Source organism: Micrasema longulum, unplaced genomic scaffold, assembly GCF_059751315.1.
Source record: "Micrasema longulum isolate JH-2025_06_02 unplaced genomic scaffold, ASM5975131v1 h1tg000772l, whole genome shotgun sequence".
In the NCBI taxonomy this organism is placed as follows: domain Eukaryota; kingdom Metazoa; phylum Arthropoda; class Insecta; order Trichoptera; family Brachycentridae; genus Micrasema; species Micrasema longulum.
Window position 1 is genome coordinate 1 of NW_028277966.1, and position 17,778 is coordinate 17,778.

The following is a 17,778-nucleotide window of genomic DNA, read 5'->3' on the forward strand; positions in this document are numbered from 1 at the left end:
TCTACGACTACTCGCTGGCGCAGCGTCACCGCGACACCCCCTCGGGCCTGTACCACCAGCACCCGCCTCCCCACCAGCACCACGCCCTCCCCCACAGCACCACCTCGTTCACTACCAGACCATGCAGCAGGAGATCATCCCTGGTGAGTACATTTTGAATTCGTTATCTTTCATATTATCAATTGACAGGTAAAACTTATTAGGAGATTCATAGTAGAGTGACTTTGCGTTGCTAAGTTCTATATTTTTAAATAATATCTTGATGTATTGCATTAAAAAAAATAACTAAATCCATTATGCGATCTGAAACAGCTGTCTATGATTGTTTAATTTCTCTGTCTAGAGTTTTGCAAGAGATTGTTGAAAGAGGTAAAATTAATAATGAAGTACAGGGGGCAGCAGCTAACTTTGCTGATTTGTATTTGGCGCCAAGCGTTGAGTGGTGGTCTTAGAAAGGTGGGGTTGGTATCATTCGAAAAGGGAGGTCCTAAAGTTTCATTTGTCACCTCAGCGGTAACCACCATGCAGACCATGGAGTGGACCAGTGGGCAGTGCGCGTTTGCTGCGGAAGCGTTCATTTCGAATGGCCGCTCCGTTATCGCCACTCAACTTGCCTTCCGCACTCATTCGTTGAAGACATAGACAATCAATAAAGATTTGTACTGTCAAAGAGTTCATTGCTGTCTATGGTTAGTTTGTTTGATTTACATAATATTTTGTATTTCTAGGTGGCGGTAGTGGGCGTCCCCCCAGCGGGCATGAAGGGGGTGGATACCCCGGTGGTGGGGGAGGTGGGGGCTACCCGGGAGGAGGCGGGGCCGGGGGTGACCCCTCCCCCTACGGCTCTCCCCAGGCTCCCCCCGGCCCGCCGCGACACAAGCCCGCCAGCCCCCCGCAGCAGACCATACACTGGAATAATTCTATCCGACAAGTAAGAAAAACAATGTAGCATTTGAAAATTGAATCATAAAATAACACAGTGTGTCCAGGCGTATGAAGAATATAGTTCTGTGTGTGAAATAGAACCAGAACCCTAGATGAGTGTTTTTGACTTGAAGGCTGCTCTTGGATAAAAATCATAAATAGGGAAATAGAGTGGAGATAAGTCTGCCTCTTAGTGTTGTGTTCGGCTCATTCGCCTATCGTGCTTGAGGTCCCGGGTTTGATTCCTGAAATGAAATACTGGAACAGAGACAGCCTGCCCATCTATCTCGGTGGTGATGTCTCGCGACAACGTTTTGTCCTACAAATTGCTGTTTACATGTAGACAACGGTTGAGTTCTGTACGGAGTGTGGTATCTGTGAAATAGCACATGGTATGATGTCGTACGGCATACACATTATGAAAATACTCTTTTGTCTCTCTCATGTTCAGACACTCTAATGAGCGTGACAGAGACAACTATAGCATTGTTTGTTGCTAATGATATGATTATACAATATATACAGATTGCTCCTGCGTTTGTCCAAACCGATCAGTAATCGGCCATCGATCAACCGAGGGAACTTCAATTTTTGTGATCCATGTTTATTTTTTGTTGGTTTTGTTAGAGTTTAGAATAAAATAAAATATGTTTGTGTAAGTTTTGCAAACGCGCCAGCACTTATATGATTAGATTAAATGAAAAATTACATTTTTACTATTAAGAATCGCAGCAAAATTCAGACAAACGCAGAAGCATCCTGTGTATATTTTATTACCATATCATTAGCAACTAACAAAGCAATAGTAGTCTATGTCACGCTCATAAGCGCATCTGAGCGCCAGAGAGACAGAGCTTATTTTTATAATGCATATGCCGTGCGATGTCATACCATGCGCTTATTCACAGATACTACACAATGAATTTATGAACGAATGTTGAAAGCATTTTTAAGTTTTGCGAACGCGACAGCTTTAAATAATCGACCACTAAGGTTGACACAAAATATCTGTTTAAAAGAAGGTTTTGCATTTGCAGTATTTTTTTGTTCCTGGACAAATTTTTACTAAGATTTTTTTGTTTTGAGAATTTCAAAGTATTGCAAATGAATAGGTATTAAATTTCTTAAAAAATAAAATATCAATTATGTTATGTAGGTTCTATTATTTTATTCAAGAATAGCTTGGGATTTTGTGCACATTCTACGTAAGCTAGGATCAATAGAGGTTAAGAGGATATGCGACGATGAGTGGTTTGATCAACAAAATCGGGGTCTCGTATTTCCGTTTTCCGCACCCTAAAACTGAACTGATTTTATTTTTTCTTAAAGAAAGAGTATCAGCTGTTTTGGCTTGTTTCGAGTTTTTCAAAAAAAGTTTTATCGGTATACCTACTGTACTTCCGAAGACGGCAGATGACACTAGATGCTCTTAAGGGCCTTTGAATGGTTCTAGTTCCTATAAAAGGCAATTGATTTACAAAAATAGACAATAGTGACACTTAAACAGTGAATATCTGTAGCGTGTAAAAAATCATCACTCTAGTGTCATAATCCAGGGAGAGAATACGGAAATACGTTTGTTTGAAGAAAAGTTAGACCGTGCATTCTTTTTAGTTACAGTGAGTTTCTATTTACTTTGTGTGGTGTTTCAGCAGAGCGGGGAGGGCTACCAGTACGGGGGCGCGGCGCCGCTGTCTCCTGCGCGCTCGCCCGGGCCACCCGCGCCGCCCACGTATGCGCAGCTACACCAGCGCCCGCCCGCGCACCACTCCCATCTGCAGCACCACTACCAGCAGCAGCCCGCCAACCCTCCGCCAGGTACGCACCCCACCCTGAGGGACCAACTGGCTTGTGGTCCCATGGTAGCAATATACACCGTAACCTCTTCTTACACTTTTTTATATGATACAAAAGTTAAATAAAAAAATTTGATTAAATTTTTTTAACAATGCGTAAAAGTATCAATATAAAGGTGTTTTTCGCACTAGAATATTTCATAGTCCTTGGACTGGTACCTGAAGCGTAAGACTGATCATATTACCTTCATGTAACAAAAAAAATATCAATATTCGTGGCGATTGGTGAACCAATGCAGTGCCCTATGCGCCATTAGGTGCGGAAAGGGAATGATGATGATGAAAAGTATCATACCTAAAATATAAATAAAACAACTTTTTTTTTTCCCACTTTTTAATATTTTTTTACCGACCGGTTTCAAAGCTATACAAGCTTCCTTATCAAGGTATGATATAGTAATGAATATTATCCTAATTTATAATTTTAACAATGTTTAAATCTAAATATTAAATCGAAACACAAGTAAAGTCTTTGTGTCATGTAGTGTTTTGTTTTTGTGAAGGTGTGAGGGACGAGAGGGGTTAAAATTCAATCCTTTGTGTTTGTATATCTAAAACTAGACGGGAGTGGACTATAGGAAATATTGTTTAATTGATTATTTATAAATTTTTTGTTAATATGTATCGCTTTTTTAATTTCTAAGTTGTCTTATTTTAATGTTTTATTTTCAAAATGTACAACCTTTAACCCAGTGTCATTATAAAAAATATGATTTTATTATATTAAGTGATTTTCAAATTCAGAAAAATTATTACTAATTTGTCGGTCGGTAATATTTTATTTTTAAAAGTGGATTAAAACAACATTTTTTAAATTCGGTTATAATAAATAACCACAAAGTTAGTGCTTCAAATATACAATTTATAAAATTGTACCATTTGTTTTCGAAATTTCCTACATTACTCTTTTACTTACTAGGCGTATAATATATCGCGACGACACAAGGAAAACTGGCCAAGTTAGAATTCTTGTTGGTTGGCAAATCAAGATTGAAGGTTTTACATAGTCACAAATTCATAGTTTTCCTATTTAGTACCCTCTTGATTTTAAGTTTCTTTTGATTTACATAGAAAAAAAATCAGGTTGTGGTCCCGTGGCTAGTGTTGCGGACTCACGGATCAGAGGTCCGAAGTTCGAACCCCACTCTACCCCAACTTGATTTCCATTTTCTAATAGTGAGTTATTCACAACTCGTTGAAAATGGCCAGCAAAATAGAAATATTTAGGTAAATTAAAAGAATGCTAATATTTCTTTTTAAAAAAAAAAGCATTAGCGATTTATTTTATTAGTATGGAAGTGTTTTATTTCCAACAGCAGATGTTCATAGACTAGATCAATATACAATGATCAATTTTGTAAAAAAATATATTAAATTATAAGACTGAATGTAAGATTGTAGTAAATGGAGATAGTTTGAAACAGGTCGAAGAATTTGTATATCTGGGTAGTATGTTTACTAGAGATGGAAATATGGACAAGGATATTGAAAGGAGGGTTAGTGCCGGTAACAGAGTTAATGGTGCCTTAAAGTCTGTCGTAGCAAATAAGTGTCTATCGCAAGAGGCTAAATTAGCAGTTCATAATGGAGTTCTGGTACCAACCGTAACGACGAAAGTAGACTGAATGCTGTTTAAATGCGATCCCTCAGGCGAATGTGCGGAAAAACAATGTATGATAGGTGCCCTAATGTCGAAATTAGAGCAGAATGCAAGGCTGAGTTAAGCATTATCGACAAAATTAAGAAAGGTCTTTTGCGATGGTTCGGTCATGTGGAGCGAATGAATGATGAAAAAACGGCTAAAAAGATTTATGATGCGAATGTGTCTGGTTGTAGAAGTCGAGGAAGGCCGAGAAAGACATGGCATGATCAAGTACAACAAATTCTTGAAAGTGGTCATGTGAAAAGTCGGAATAATCGACGTGCGTGCATGAGAAGATGTATGAATGTGAAGGAAGCAAAGGAAGTGTGCCAGGACAGAGTGGTGTGGCGTTCTATCCTCTCTGCCTACCCCTCCGGGGAAATGGCGTGATGCTTAGTTAGTTAGTTAGTTAGTTAAATTATAAGTCGACTTTGCTTTTTTTCGGTAAAAGATAACATCCACCAACTTAGTGAAAAAATCTAAAAATTGCAAAAATTTGACTTGGCCATTTTTCACTCTCTGTTCACAATATAAGAGTGCCAGTTAATACTCTTTGTTACAATTTTTAAGTATTTTGTTGTATTTCGTATGAATGAAATTAAGGTACAATAAATAATAATTTATTTTTTGTGATCCTGAATTTATTTTTACACAAGGAATTCTATCCACCATTGTTTTTTTTTAGTATACCTTTTTTACACGGCACTGCCCGGAATATATCTTCCGTGTGAAAAGAGGTTCCCAGTGTATTTCAAAGGACTCATTCAAATTAATTACATTGTAATTTGCAGCGACGTGATCGCCACGACTATTTAAATAAAGATAATAATTTATATTAAAATTGTATTGATTTATCACTTATTGTTTTCGTATTGTGTAATTTACTTTAAAATTCCATCTCAAAATAAGTGAAACTCAAATTTTCAAAAAGTGATATTATTTTAATATTCTTTATCAAAATATATAATAAATGCAACATTAGTATTTTTATTTCTTCTATCATAGAAAAGTGTTTTAATCTGTTTTAGAAAAAACATACTTAATCAAATAATATTTTTGAATGATAAAAATGTTTTCAAATTTCTAAATGCTTAATTAAACTTCACTTGAAAAAATGTGTATAGTACTTATTATTTTAGTAATTATTTTAACTGCCTTACTAAATGAAACCAACGCTTATAAATCTTATTACACAATGTAAAGAAGTAATTTTAAAACTAATTATGTAAATATTTTTTACTTGATAATTAATTAAGTAAATTAGAAAATATAAATAAATATATAATTTAAAATTATACTTTGTGTGTTTTAAAAAAAATAACTATTATTTTTAAACAAGAAGTTGTGATTCCAGGGATGTGGTCGTGGCAGGGGGGAGGCGGCGGGGGGGAGGGAGGCCCGGCCCCTCAGGGCCATCAGCCGCAGGAACTGTCCGACATGCTCCAAATGCTGGATCAGGGTCCCGGCGCTGCCTTCGAGGACCTTAATATCAACATGTTCAACACCAATTTCGAGTAATCTCCCCTCCGATGATCTGTATTTATTGCACCGCGTAAACGATTGGACAAGTGTTGCCACAATCTAGATAAAATCTCTCTACTGTGACTGAAGTGCGGTTAAGTTATATGTGTTCACTCATCGAACGCTGACTCGTACAACTCGCGCCGGTATTAGGTTTATAGCTGGTGAACAAAAACTCTCAGGAGATGTTCCATCGATACAAAGAAAATGTATAATTTGACATATTTTATAACTTGTTTTTATCGTGACGTGTGTTTTGTGAAGTGATTGTGAGAGAAGATAATATATATAAATTTTGAGATTTTTTTAAGACACGATATTTCTTTGTTTGGCACTGTGAACACTCGAGAGCATCGTGGGTATTGCCAGCGGGTGTATTGCTACTGTATACAAATATATTACGCGCATGCGGACGGCACAAACAAAACTGATAACTTTTTAGGAGTAAGAATCATCCCACATTGGATTGTATTATTATAATGACTAAGTTAAATCTCTCTGAAGCGAGATATTACATTTTATATTTGCGTTTATACATACTTCATTGACTTTAATCATTATTATTAATTGACAAAAATTAATTGTTAATTTATTTCCAAATCAAGTGCAAATTGACTACACACGAATTTTGTTTAAATTAATATGATCCTGCTTTAATACTTGCAATGAAATTTTATGTAAAAAATAAATCTTAGTTATATGAAAATATCTTTTATTATACCTCCCCTTTTAGCAACTAGTATAGTATAGAGACTAACCTCACTTTTTTGTGCTCAGTGTTGGGTCTTTCACAGTATAATTATATTTTGAACTCTAGGGGTAGTAGAACATTGGACTTAATATTCAGTAAAAGAGTTATTGGTGTGTTTCGGTCATTATCACCTCTTACAAGAGAAGATAATTATCACCCCGCACTTGAATTTTGTTACAATTTGATTGCAGATTGCCCCCGTCGATCCAGAGTTCCCGCGGAGGGTACAGTTAGTCGAAGAGGATGGAATTTTCATAAAGGTGACTTTGAGTGGCTGTACTCTCTCGTGGATGGTATCGACTGGGGCGAGATGTATAAAATATCAGATATAAATGAAGCGGTACAATATTTTTATTGTATTGTTGAAGGTGTATTTGATTCCTGCTTCCCTAGAAAATCTCAGGCTACTGGTGGGAGGTGATATCCGAAGTGGTTTTCTAGGGATATTGTTAGAAACATACAGACTAAGCATGAAATTATCATATGTAGAATTGTCACTTCCCGAGTAGAGCCATTTATTATTGATGAACAACATGGGTTCAGGAAAGACATCAGGTAGAATGTTCATATAATGACTTCGCCAAGGCTTTTGATACTGTCGACCATGATGTCTTATTAAATAAGCTGTATGAGATCGGTTTCTCGGATGGTATGTTAAAATTAATGGCGAGCTACCTCCAAAGCATAAACCAATACGTCTCCTACAGTCTATTCGCGTCAGAGTGTTTCCATACTTTATAGAGAAAATCCAAAAAAAGTTTCTGAGATATCTCTACATGAGAGAGTGCGGGTATTATCCTTGGCTCTACCCGACCGAGTTTCTCTAGGGTATGCTTGGCTACAACAGTTTAGAGACTAGAAGGAATGTCTATTTGACTACACATTTTTATCGATTGTTGCACAGTATGATCGATAATTCTGAGATTATGATGACCATTGATTTGTATGTTCCTGATAATTACCTAAGACAGCTTTAGCATAGATTGTTTCATATTCCGATATTCAGGACCAACCTGCCTATGGTTATGCCTGTTGGAAGGGCTACCGCTATGCTGAACAACATCGCTCTAGATATTGATCTGTTCCATGTATCCGAAGGGGTTTTCCGGAGCAGGATTCTCCTACTACTTTGACATGAGTCTCTTTCGTGTATTTTTTTTTTCTTTTTTATAATATGTACGTATTGAATATATGTTTGTAATGTATATGTTATATTAAAAATAAATAAATTGAATTGAATATGCAGGTGCAGTTAGAGTAAAAGTATTTTTATAATTTTGAGAGAAAAAGAATCTGTTCTTAAATAATAATAAATACAAAAAATCCTATGTCAAGACAAACTCAATTAGTGAAAGAGTTGGTTATAATTATAATTTTCCCGCAAAACATAACAATTTTTTCCAAGATTCAAAATTCAAAATTAATGGGGATTTTTTCCTCAAAATGTAAACATAATGTCTAACATTCGATCAACCCAAAATCAAATTTCAATCAATCTTTAAAAACAAGCCTAATTAACACCATACCCACTTTTTCAAAATAACATTGTGAAGGGCTTTCCATATGCAAGTACAAATGATTTGATTAAAATTAAACAATTTTGTTGCTAACCACTATTTTTTTTTCCGACCGGTTTTGAAGCTACATAAGCGTCCTTATAAAGATACAATTTAGTCATTATACTTAGTAATTTAGTAATCATACTAAATTTATTTTTATTTTAATGATAATGAATAACCACAAAGTGCTTCAAACATAAAATTTTGGAAATATTTTACATTACATGCGGAGACAAAATGAGTTAAAGCTGCGTACAGACCAGCACAACAGAAGGGATTTATTGGCGCTCGTTCGTTCTAAATGGCAGCTCTGCAAAGGCCAAAAAAGCATTGTTGCAAGAATTCACAATCCGTAGCGCTGCAGTTTCCCAATTATTGCTTGATAAGCCAACAAATACTTATAGACGTATTTCTGAATGCAAAGGCAATGGTAGCCAACACTGAGTGTTGCACGCAGCATAAGACACAAGGACACCCGTGATAAGTGATACAGGTATCAATAATTTAATTTACAAATATATTTAGGAAACATTGATAAAAATCACAAAAATAGTAATACATATTCTCTTCACCAACTTACATTATATCGATGACTGCTCTCCACAATAAAGTTCTTCCTGTTATTGTTGGGATATTGATTTCCATTCATTAATCACAAGTGTTGCAATAATATTCATAGGAACATTGCTGGAAATTAGAAATAGCTGAATTTTAGTTATATAATATATTGCATGTAATTTGGGCAATTTCTTAATTGCTGTAATGCATTATTTTGTAAGGAAACTATATACAATTAATAAGTGACATTTTGAGAAGATGGATTTTTATTGCTGTTTTCGAAAAAGCCTATTGTAAAATTTTGTGAAAACTGTCACATATTTTTTAAGCAATTGGAATAAAGGTAGAGAAAAAGGTTTACAACCTTTTGCCGGATTTATGGAAAAATGGAAAAGCTGGAGGGTTGTGAAGTTGAAGAAAGTGTTGACCTCGCTCTTCTATGACATTGGTTGTAGGGAGTCAGAGAGGTTAATGCGGAAATGATATATAAAAAGGGAATGAATGATATGAGGAAATGAATGCCGTGAATTGGAAATTCCGACTAGATGGTGAAAAATAAAATATTTAAAAAACATAAAAACAAATAATAACCAAAAAGTATCGCCTACATCGAGTAACATTGTGTATCCTTTTTGTATATATGTATTAGCGCTCACTTTGTTAATTTTATTTTAAAACACTCGCACAGTAAATTTCAACACATTCTGAGCACTATAACCCGTGCCAACTTGGGACCAAACATTTTACAAGTTGCACGAAAGAAGTGGCACTCGGTTTGTTTGGCAGTTTAATGCAATCTATATTCTTAGTTGGAAAGTAAAACCACCAAATTACGTGTGCAAAATTACCATCAACTCAACAATCTTTTATTATTATTAACCTTTAATGAAAGTGCAAATTTTTCTATATGTGAGTGCATATTTTAGGGAAAAGCAAGAATTCTTATAAAAATCTATATCTCGTGTGAAAAAACACATGGATATTAATCATATTTAGCGAGCTGCACAAAAACAGTAAGAAATTTCAGATGTTTATAAGTGCTGCGTCGCGAGAATTTTTTTTTTAATACATTTGATAACTTATTATATAAATATCCGCATACCCCAATGCCCTCAAAATAATGAAAATAGGGGATGATAAAATATTCTTACGACAGAGAAAGCAGTGTGGAAGTACTAGGCCGAAATATTCTATTAAAAATATTCGTATGCAGATTAGAAAAGACAGCAGAAACCATAAAATCTGATTTTCTGAATGATCTGGCCAAAGAAATCACTGTTTGTTTGGATGGCAAATTGATACCTGGATTGAATGTCAAAATTTCTATAGAAGAATGACTACCGATTCTTATTTCATTTGAAGATAAGGCAAGTTCTTGCAGTACCAAAACTGGATAGTTCAATTAGCAAATACCAAGCCACAGCTTTTTTGAACACTTTTCAATGAAAAGGTGCAAATAATGTGATGTGACACCACAGCTCAAATACAAGCCGCTTGAATGGACCATGTGTGCTTTTGAAACAAAAGCTAGAAAAAGAGCTTTCACTCTTTACGCTAGTCACCATCATATTTATGAACTGGTTCTTGAAAACGTATTTGTAACCGAAATTTCATCATCATCATCAGCTCGATAGCCCTGGGTGGGACTTGGCTGAATCCAGGAGTCTTCTCCACTCCTGCCGGTTTGCTACCTTTCCTCTCCAGTTCCTCACTTCCAACATTTTGGGCCTTCCTGGTCTTCGTCGTTCTTGTGGCACAGATAGAGTTAGGCGTTTTATAGGGTTTAAGCTTTCTATTCTAATTATATGGCCAGCCCACCCTAAGCGCGCCTTGATGGAGGTAAACAAAAATTTACCAAGTTATTATTATATATATAGCCCGGATATTTTGCTATTCAAAATATATAAAGACTCTCGGAAAAACATTGATTCTACGAAGATGCAAATGATCACTTTTTGTAAATCATTATTTTATTGTCAGTAATGGCGTCATTTTTAGATTTATGTTTTTTTATTATGAAAAAAAAAAAACAATTTATATTACAAGCAGGTTTGAACAAATTTTTCGAGGAAATAGCCATTTAAGCACTCTTAGATCAATTTAGTCAATGAATAAACCAAAATAAAGATTGTAGCTAACTTTAAAAAAATGGAGTTTATCTGATTTCAGGAAAAAATATGTTCCACCGAAGGAAGAAATTTCCAGCTGTTTGTATTGTACGTAAAATGAAATGTTTTATTTGTATTTTGGAATAATATTTTATGTATGCATGGAGCCATAGTAGTTTGAAAAAAATTGGGGGGTATGCATTTGAATATAAAAAACTCAATATAAGGGAAACCCTAATATAATATAAATATATATGTGTGTATTGTAAGTTTCTATTATTTTATTTGTCTCCCCTTTCTTTAAAATAAATTAACAAGTAAATGATTATGTATTAACAATTATCGACAAAATTAAGAAAGGTCTTTTGCGATGGTTCGGTCATGTGGAGCGAATGAATGATGAAAGAACGGCTAAAAAGATTTATGATGCGAATGTGTCTGGTTGTAGAAGTCGAGGAAGGCCGAGAAAGACATGGCATGATCAAGTACAACTAATTCTTGAAAGTGGTTATGTGAAAAGTCGGAATAATCGACGTGCGTGCATGAGAAGATGTATGAATGTGAAGGAAGCAAAGGAAGTGTGCCAGGACAGAGTGGTGTGGCGTTCTATCCTCTCTGCCTACCCCTCTGGGGAAATGGCGTGATGGTTAGTTAGTTAGTTAGTTAGCCTAGCTTGGAATGGAGTATATACCCTTGTAAGCTAGGCAAAGTTTTTTGCAGATACACTGATTCTCTAATGCATTGTGGATAATAATTCTATCGACTACTGGAAGTTTATCATTTACCATGGCAATTTCGACTTTCTACTTATTTACAGTCCAATAAAGTTTATCTTTTTGAAGCAGGTATAAAAAGGAGCAATTACCATATTTTCAAACTGGGTACAAACAAAATAGTATTGTAAACATAATATTTAAAGCTATTAGTTAAAAATACACTCTTTTCAGAATAACATAATAATTTGTCATTTTCCTAATTAGTCGAGTAGATTCTGCATATTCCTGTTCCTTTTCAGTAAGTGACGTGGCACCAGATCCAGCCCTTAGCGTTGTCGCCTGTTATGGTGAAAGAATATTGAGAAACGTCTTTATACTTACTATGTGCATACATAAAAACAAAAACATACTTCAATTTACAACAGTCTGAAGATGCCTGATAGAAGGTGAAAGCAATAATTGGTCAAATAAATAAGTGGAAGTGTACCAAGTATTTTAATTTATAAGTTAATACCTGATCAACAGAATTATTCACTGTCTTTTGATTTTGGAAAATATCACTTATCATGTATGATAGATTTTATAGCCAAGATCCTCAATATGACAATATCTTCAGAATACTAAAATTTATGTATGTATGGAAGAATTGAAAAAATATGGATCTTTGTACATGGGTTGAATAGTGAATTTCAAACGAAGTGTTCAATAAATTAATTTACCTACTAATATGAGATCATAAGCTCCGTAATTGCCTAAAATTTCATATTTCACTCTCTAAGAGATTTTCTGTCTGTTAAAATAACTTTCATAATGTAATTGAAAATAATCAATGAATTGTATAAAGGAAAAATAAACTTAATAATTTAAAAATACACAAACAAAAACTTTTAGTAATCATTACCTGACTACAGATGTCAACTAGACACTTGTTTAGACAGCAATTCAATGAATCAACTAGCATTTGACAAATATTACTTTCCAGTTCGGTCTTGTAACATCCATTATCTTTAAGATTGAGGGGTGGACATACATTATTTTTAGAATTGATATCAATTGGTTTGGAATTTTTCTTTACTGTTTTGCCATCTTTTGGAGATATTTTTGTTTTTACTTGTTTATCTCTTTTTTCAACTTGTATGGTTTTGACCTCTTTTGGAGTTATTGTTTTATCTTCTTTTTTATCCTTAGGTTTATTGTTTTCTTTTGGTGTTATTTGTTTATATCCCTTGCTATCCTTGGGATTATGGTCTTCTTTTGATATAACTTGTTTATCTCCTTTTCCATCCTTGGGTTTATGGTATTCTTTTGATATAACTTGTTTATCTCCTTTTCCATCCTTGGGTTTATGGTCAACTTTTGATATAACTTGTTTATCTCCTTTTTCATCCTTGGATTTATTGTCTTCTTTTGATATTACTTGTTTATCTCCCTTTTGATTCTGAGATTTATTATCCCCTTTTGATTTTATTTTGTCTGCTTTTTCACCTTTGGGTTTATTAATCTCTGTAGGTTTTATATCCTTACTTCCATTTTCAACTTTAGGTTTATTCACTTCATTTGATATTTTTTGTTTATTTTCTTTTTCAGCAACCGGTGTATTTTTCTCGTTATTTTTTGCATTTTCTTCTTGTTTTATACCTGCATTTTTATAAGGGCTAGTTTTTTTTCCTTCCGTTTTAGATGTTCGAGCAGTTTCAACAATGTTTTTAGGGGCTGTAGATTCATTTATGGGTAAACTGCTTGAGGTTTGATTTGTCTCAGAAACTGGACTAGGTTCAGTGGATGTACTTTGTTCTGCAGGTGCACTTGGTATAGAGCAAGAAGTTTCATCCAGTGTGTTACAAGTACAGGCTTTACTACTCAAAGTTTGGTTTAGATTGGGATTTCTGATGTCTGATTCTACGATTGGTTTCAAATCAATTTGAGCTTTTAAATTTTGATGACGAGATTTTATTTCATCCAAACGTTTCATCAAATCAGAGTTCTCCTTTGTTGAACATTCGCAGGTTTTTATAACAGGTAGTTCTGTTTTTGGAATTTCTAACTTTTTATCACAACAAAATTTTACTTCAGATTTCTTTCCTGGTTGTTTGTGTGTGCATTTACATTTTTTACCAATTTGTTTAACTTTAGTACAATCTTCTGATGCATTAAATAAACTTTGAGTTTTTAATTGATTCTGCAGAGATTCCAGAACAAGGTCTTTCTTGACAACCTGTTCCTGAAGCAACATATTTTGTTCGTCAACTCGAACTTTCTGCTTTAGTAATACATCTGATATTTCTATTATTTGTTTTTCCAGGATGAAAACCTATTTAAAAAATATTAAGTGCGTGTTTTTTACTATGTAGAAAATAAAAATATGTAAATGATTGGAAATATTAAACAGTTTAATCATACAAAAAAATTAATATTTTACACATTTGGAAAAACAAGATTTATTATTAAGGATGATAGTATGGAAAATGAAGAAAAGGGTAAGTGCCGTGAATAAAGTGAATGGTAAATGTTTCAAAATATTTGTATATAACCACAGACCGACTATTCTATGTCTACCGGTTTCGAGACGTGCCCGTCTCTTCGTCAAGACATCAATTAAACTAACACACAAAACCCACTATAAATCGTCTTCATAGTTGTTGCACAAAAATGTAAAACCAACATGCCGATTTAAAACTACATGCTTTTAGTAGGCAACCCTTACATGCGCTGATTATAGTTTTTGAAAATATTTTATGTTGTGGGAGTCTAACATCTGTCCTAGCCACTGAATGTCCTAGCATATAGATGCTTATCACAGGTGGTTAAACTAATAGTTCATGCAGTGGAATCAACTCTAATGCATGGAAGCAAATCATGGAGTTGGAGAAAAATTATTGAAAGATGGCTGAATGATGTTGTAATTTGAACTTCCAAGCGGAAATGGGATAAAATTATGTCAGATAGGTGACTAAATGATTAAATGACAATTATTACCTCTCGCATCAATTCACATTTGACAGCTTCTTGGTAAGCTGGAGTCAAATTATTATTCAACATATTAACTGCACAAGCGCAACTACTGTCCAATTCTTTGTTGATTGTTTCGCATTTTGTTAAGTCCTCTTGAATGCACTCCGTCATCTGCTCTCGCGTTTCACTTTTTTTCTAAATGCAATAATTACACATGCAAGAATACACAAGAAAATGACATTGTGTAAGTGTAATTTCCTATAATTTATATCACTCTTTCAGTTCATAGGCCATTAAAAAAATGATTTACTTTAAAAATAATGCAACAACTTATATTTAACTGAAATAAACATAACTGTATGTTTTAAACTGATTAATTTTTTTCATTTTCAGTATTTTTCCTTTTTGTTATCAATAAAAAAAAACACGTAAAAAAAAACCACCATCAAAAGGTTCACTGTTTAAATTATCTCCATCATTTAAAAAAATGTTACTTATCATTGTAGGCCCAACATTATGGATAACTAATACAGGGCCATTTTCATAATATAATAATTAGCTTTACAAATACATATGGATACTGATTTTAATTTGTATTATGGATAACTTATAATAGCGCATCCGAAATCCTAATCAACCGAGGCTCAAAAAGCCGATTAACTGAGGCTTGTTGGGCCGATTTAATAAGGCCAAGAGGACAGATTCATTAATGCCTGTAAGGCTGATTTCATAAGGCCTTGGCAGGCTTGGAGGACAGATTAATTTAGACCAAAAGAGCCGAATTTATACCGGATACCGGTTACTGTCACCAACAGCTGACTGTTAATATTTTAAATTACAGAATTTTCACTATTCAATTTTAATAGCTTAATAACTCAATGTTTCGCCAGATATTTCATATATTTATTTAATTTGTGTTGTTTTGGTAACATTATTTCGAGTGACAGATTATTCTTTATTACCTTCATTTAGATTACTCCGAACAACAACAAAAAAATATATGAAGCCTAAAGAGGCGATATTTCTATTTCCGAGAACCTAAACAACCGAGGACCGAAAGGCCGATCAACTGAGGACCATATGGCTGATAAATCGAAGCCCACAGAAGCAATAACATGAGGGCTGAATTTTCTAGCAAGTAACAGTCAGCGATAGCCGACTGTTGCCTGCATGTCTCTAAATATTGTTTGAAAAAAATTGAAAACCGATCAACTTGTTCCTGGTGTATTAAAAGGAAATAAAGTTAGTAGCAAAGAAAAACACAAGCATTTATAAAAACTCACTTCTGTATTTAGTTGTTCATACATATATTTCCATTGCTTTCGTTCAGTTTCTAGATGATCCGTAATTTTTTCACTTTCTGAAATCTTTTGCACAAAAGCCTTTTCTACTGCTGCCCATTTCTCATCCGCCTTGGAAAGAGTAGCGAGGAAGGCAATTTCTTTCTTTCTCAGTTCATGAATTTTATGTTTCAACTTTAGCTCGTTTAGTTTTAGACCTTCTATATGGTCTATTGCAACTTGCTGACATTTACAAGTACCCAACTCCTAAAAATACAGATTAAAAAATATATCACAAATGCCTAACTCTGTTTTCACATTTTGTAGAGTTTTTATTATTTAATTAATATTTATACCCCTTCACAGTCATCAATATCATCACATCCACCTCTTAATCTCATATATGTACAACTTTTCTTCCGTTCTTCTGGGCACAGTTCCATATTATTTTAATATGTTTCTATTTGTAGAAAATCACCAAATACACTGCAATACAATAAAAAAATTAACATTTATATTTCGACAATATTTTGAGTGCCTACCAATCTCTTTTGATATTTGTATTATATTATATTTTTGATAATTATTTATTTATAAGAGAAAATGATTTTTAACAAAAAAGTTGACTGTTTTTTTTTACTCTTAACAAACAGAAAGTAAGTACCTTCTTATCATTATTTTGAAGCCACTATGATTTTTAAAGATTTTCTATTATAAATCTCCACCATAATTTCGTACGTGTGATGTCATCAGTTATGTGGGAAAGGTGAACAAACATAATTTGTACTTTTTATTTAGCCAAATTTGCTATCCATAATTCTGAAATATAATATAAGGTAGTATGTGATAGTAGGCATTGTATTTAATTTCTGAAACTAAAATAAGGTATGTTGTCAAGCACAATCAATTTTTAAAATCGAGCCCAGATGATTTTTTGACCATTAGGTACTTCTAGATTGCAAAAAGCTGGTGATATCATGGAAAAATATTAAAAAACCGAACTCTGATTCTGTAACTACTTCGATTTGTAAATTTATTTGTATCGTATGTAGCGGGAAAGAGAGCCAAATATGAGTTTGATGGCGTGAGATGGATATATGAGAAATAAACAAACTTATGAACCGAAATTGTGATAGAATAAGGCTCAGTGTGCACCATGAGATGTATAAAAATATGTAAAACGCATTTGTCTTGAGTAGAATGTAGCATTCTATTTTTTTAACAACCCCTAGATAGTTTAGTTTTACCCCATGGATACCAAAAGTTTTTTTAAGGTAATGAAGTTAGTACAAATAAAATGATTTAATACCAGTATTTTGCTATCTTTATAATCCTATCTTCACCATTTTGTTGTAATTACTACCAGTAGGGTATTCTTTTTGTGCATGATCATATTTTTTTATGAATAATTTTATAATACTTTAACTCCTCCATTACAGTTTTTCATTGTTATCAAATTTATTAACCAATTTTAAGAATGATTAAATTGAATATTGTTTATCATTAACTTTTATAATTATTTTCTTGTCTGTAAAGGTACATAATAATTTTCAAATCATAATAAAAAAAAAACAATATTATTTAAGAATAAGCCAATTTGAAAATGGAATATACTTTTGAAAATATTATGATAGTGCAGTACCTACCTAGCTCAAAGTAAGAACAAAATAAGGTACCCACGTATTTGATTTATGCATAATACAAAAAATGTATTTATATTTAAATAAACGCGAGAGGAACGCGGATTGATTTACAATGCTAAAATTTACATGTGACTCTGAACTTCATCGACGGTACACAAGTCAAGAGGGGAGTCGTTTTAAGTATCTAGGCCAGCGGTCGGCAATTAGTGTTGGTAGATTCTCTTTGGGGGCCATACGATCATCGAGGTCGCTTGTGCGCGTGGGAGTC

General features: G+C 33.8%; 2 protein-coding genes across 4 annotated transcripts; one reads left to right on the forward strand and one right to left on the reverse strand.

Moving 5' to 3' along the window:
• The first annotated feature begins 7 nt into the window (after positions 1-7).
• LOC148279064 (aryl hydrocarbon receptor nuclear translocator homolog) lies at positions 8-6,649 on the forward strand. The gene is made up of 4 exons (XM_088230487.1): positions 8-143; positions 729-931; positions 2,577-2,742; positions 5,777-6,649. The coding sequence occupies exons 1-4, from the start codon at positions 122-124 to the stop codon at positions 5,938-5,940; spliced, it is 555 nt and encodes a 184-aa protein (XP_088086613.1). The 5' UTR covers positions 8-121; the 3' UTR covers positions 5,941-6,649.
• A 1,643-nt stretch (positions 6,650-8,292) lies between these two features.
• Positions 8,293-17,406, reverse strand: LOC148279065 (uncharacterized). 3 transcript variants are annotated; one of them, XR_015822989.1, is made up of 8 exons: positions 17,177-17,406; positions 16,532-16,686; positions 16,224-16,353; positions 15,871-16,134; positions 14,612-14,782; positions 12,537-13,946; positions 8,834-8,940; positions 8,302-8,563 (listed from the first exon to the last, which is right to left on the reverse strand). XR_015822989.1 is itself a non-coding variant. In XM_088230479.1 (7 exons), exons 3-7 carry the CDS (start codon positions 16,308-16,310, stop codon positions 8,902-8,904), a joined length of 1,971 nt encoding a protein of 656 aa, XP_088086605.1. In that variant the 5' UTR covers positions 16,311-16,353; positions 16,532-16,686; positions 17,177-17,406; the 3' UTR covers positions 8,302-8,901. The 3 variants fall into 3 exon arrangements, 2 of the variants coding, with proteins under 2 accessions (XP_088086606.1, XP_088086605.1); XM_088230479.1 differs by having other exon boundaries at positions 8,302-8,940; XM_088230480.1 differs by lacking the exons at positions 16,224-16,353; positions 16,532-16,686; positions 17,177-17,406 and having other exon boundaries at positions 8,293-8,940; positions 14,612-14,845; positions 15,871-16,008.
• Between the last annotated feature and the right edge of the window lie 372 nt (positions 17,407-17,778).

Coding starts and splice junctions, on each gene's coding strand:
- LOC148279064 (XM_088230487.1), top strand. CDS start 122: ATGCAGCAGGAGATCATCCCTG. Junction 932..2,576: donor GGAATAATTCTATCCGACAA/GTAAGAAAAACA, acceptor GTGGTGTTTCAG/CAGAGCGGGGAGGGCTACCA. Junction 2,743..5,776: donor GCCCGCCAACCCTCCGCCAG/GTACGCACCCCA, acceptor TTGTGATTCCAG/GGATGTGGTCGTGGCAGGGG.
- LOC148279065 (XM_088230479.1), bottom strand. CDS start 16,310: ATGGAACTGTGCCCAGAAGAACGGAAGAAAAGTTGTACATATATGAGA. Junction 16,135..16,223: donor ATATTGATGACTGTGAAGGG/GTATAAATATTA, acceptor CTGTATTTTTAG/GAGTTGGGTACTTGTAAATG. Junction 14,783..15,870: donor ATGAACAACTAAATACAGAA/GTGAGTTTTTAT, acceptor TATTGCATTTAG/AAAAAAAGTGAAACGCGAGA.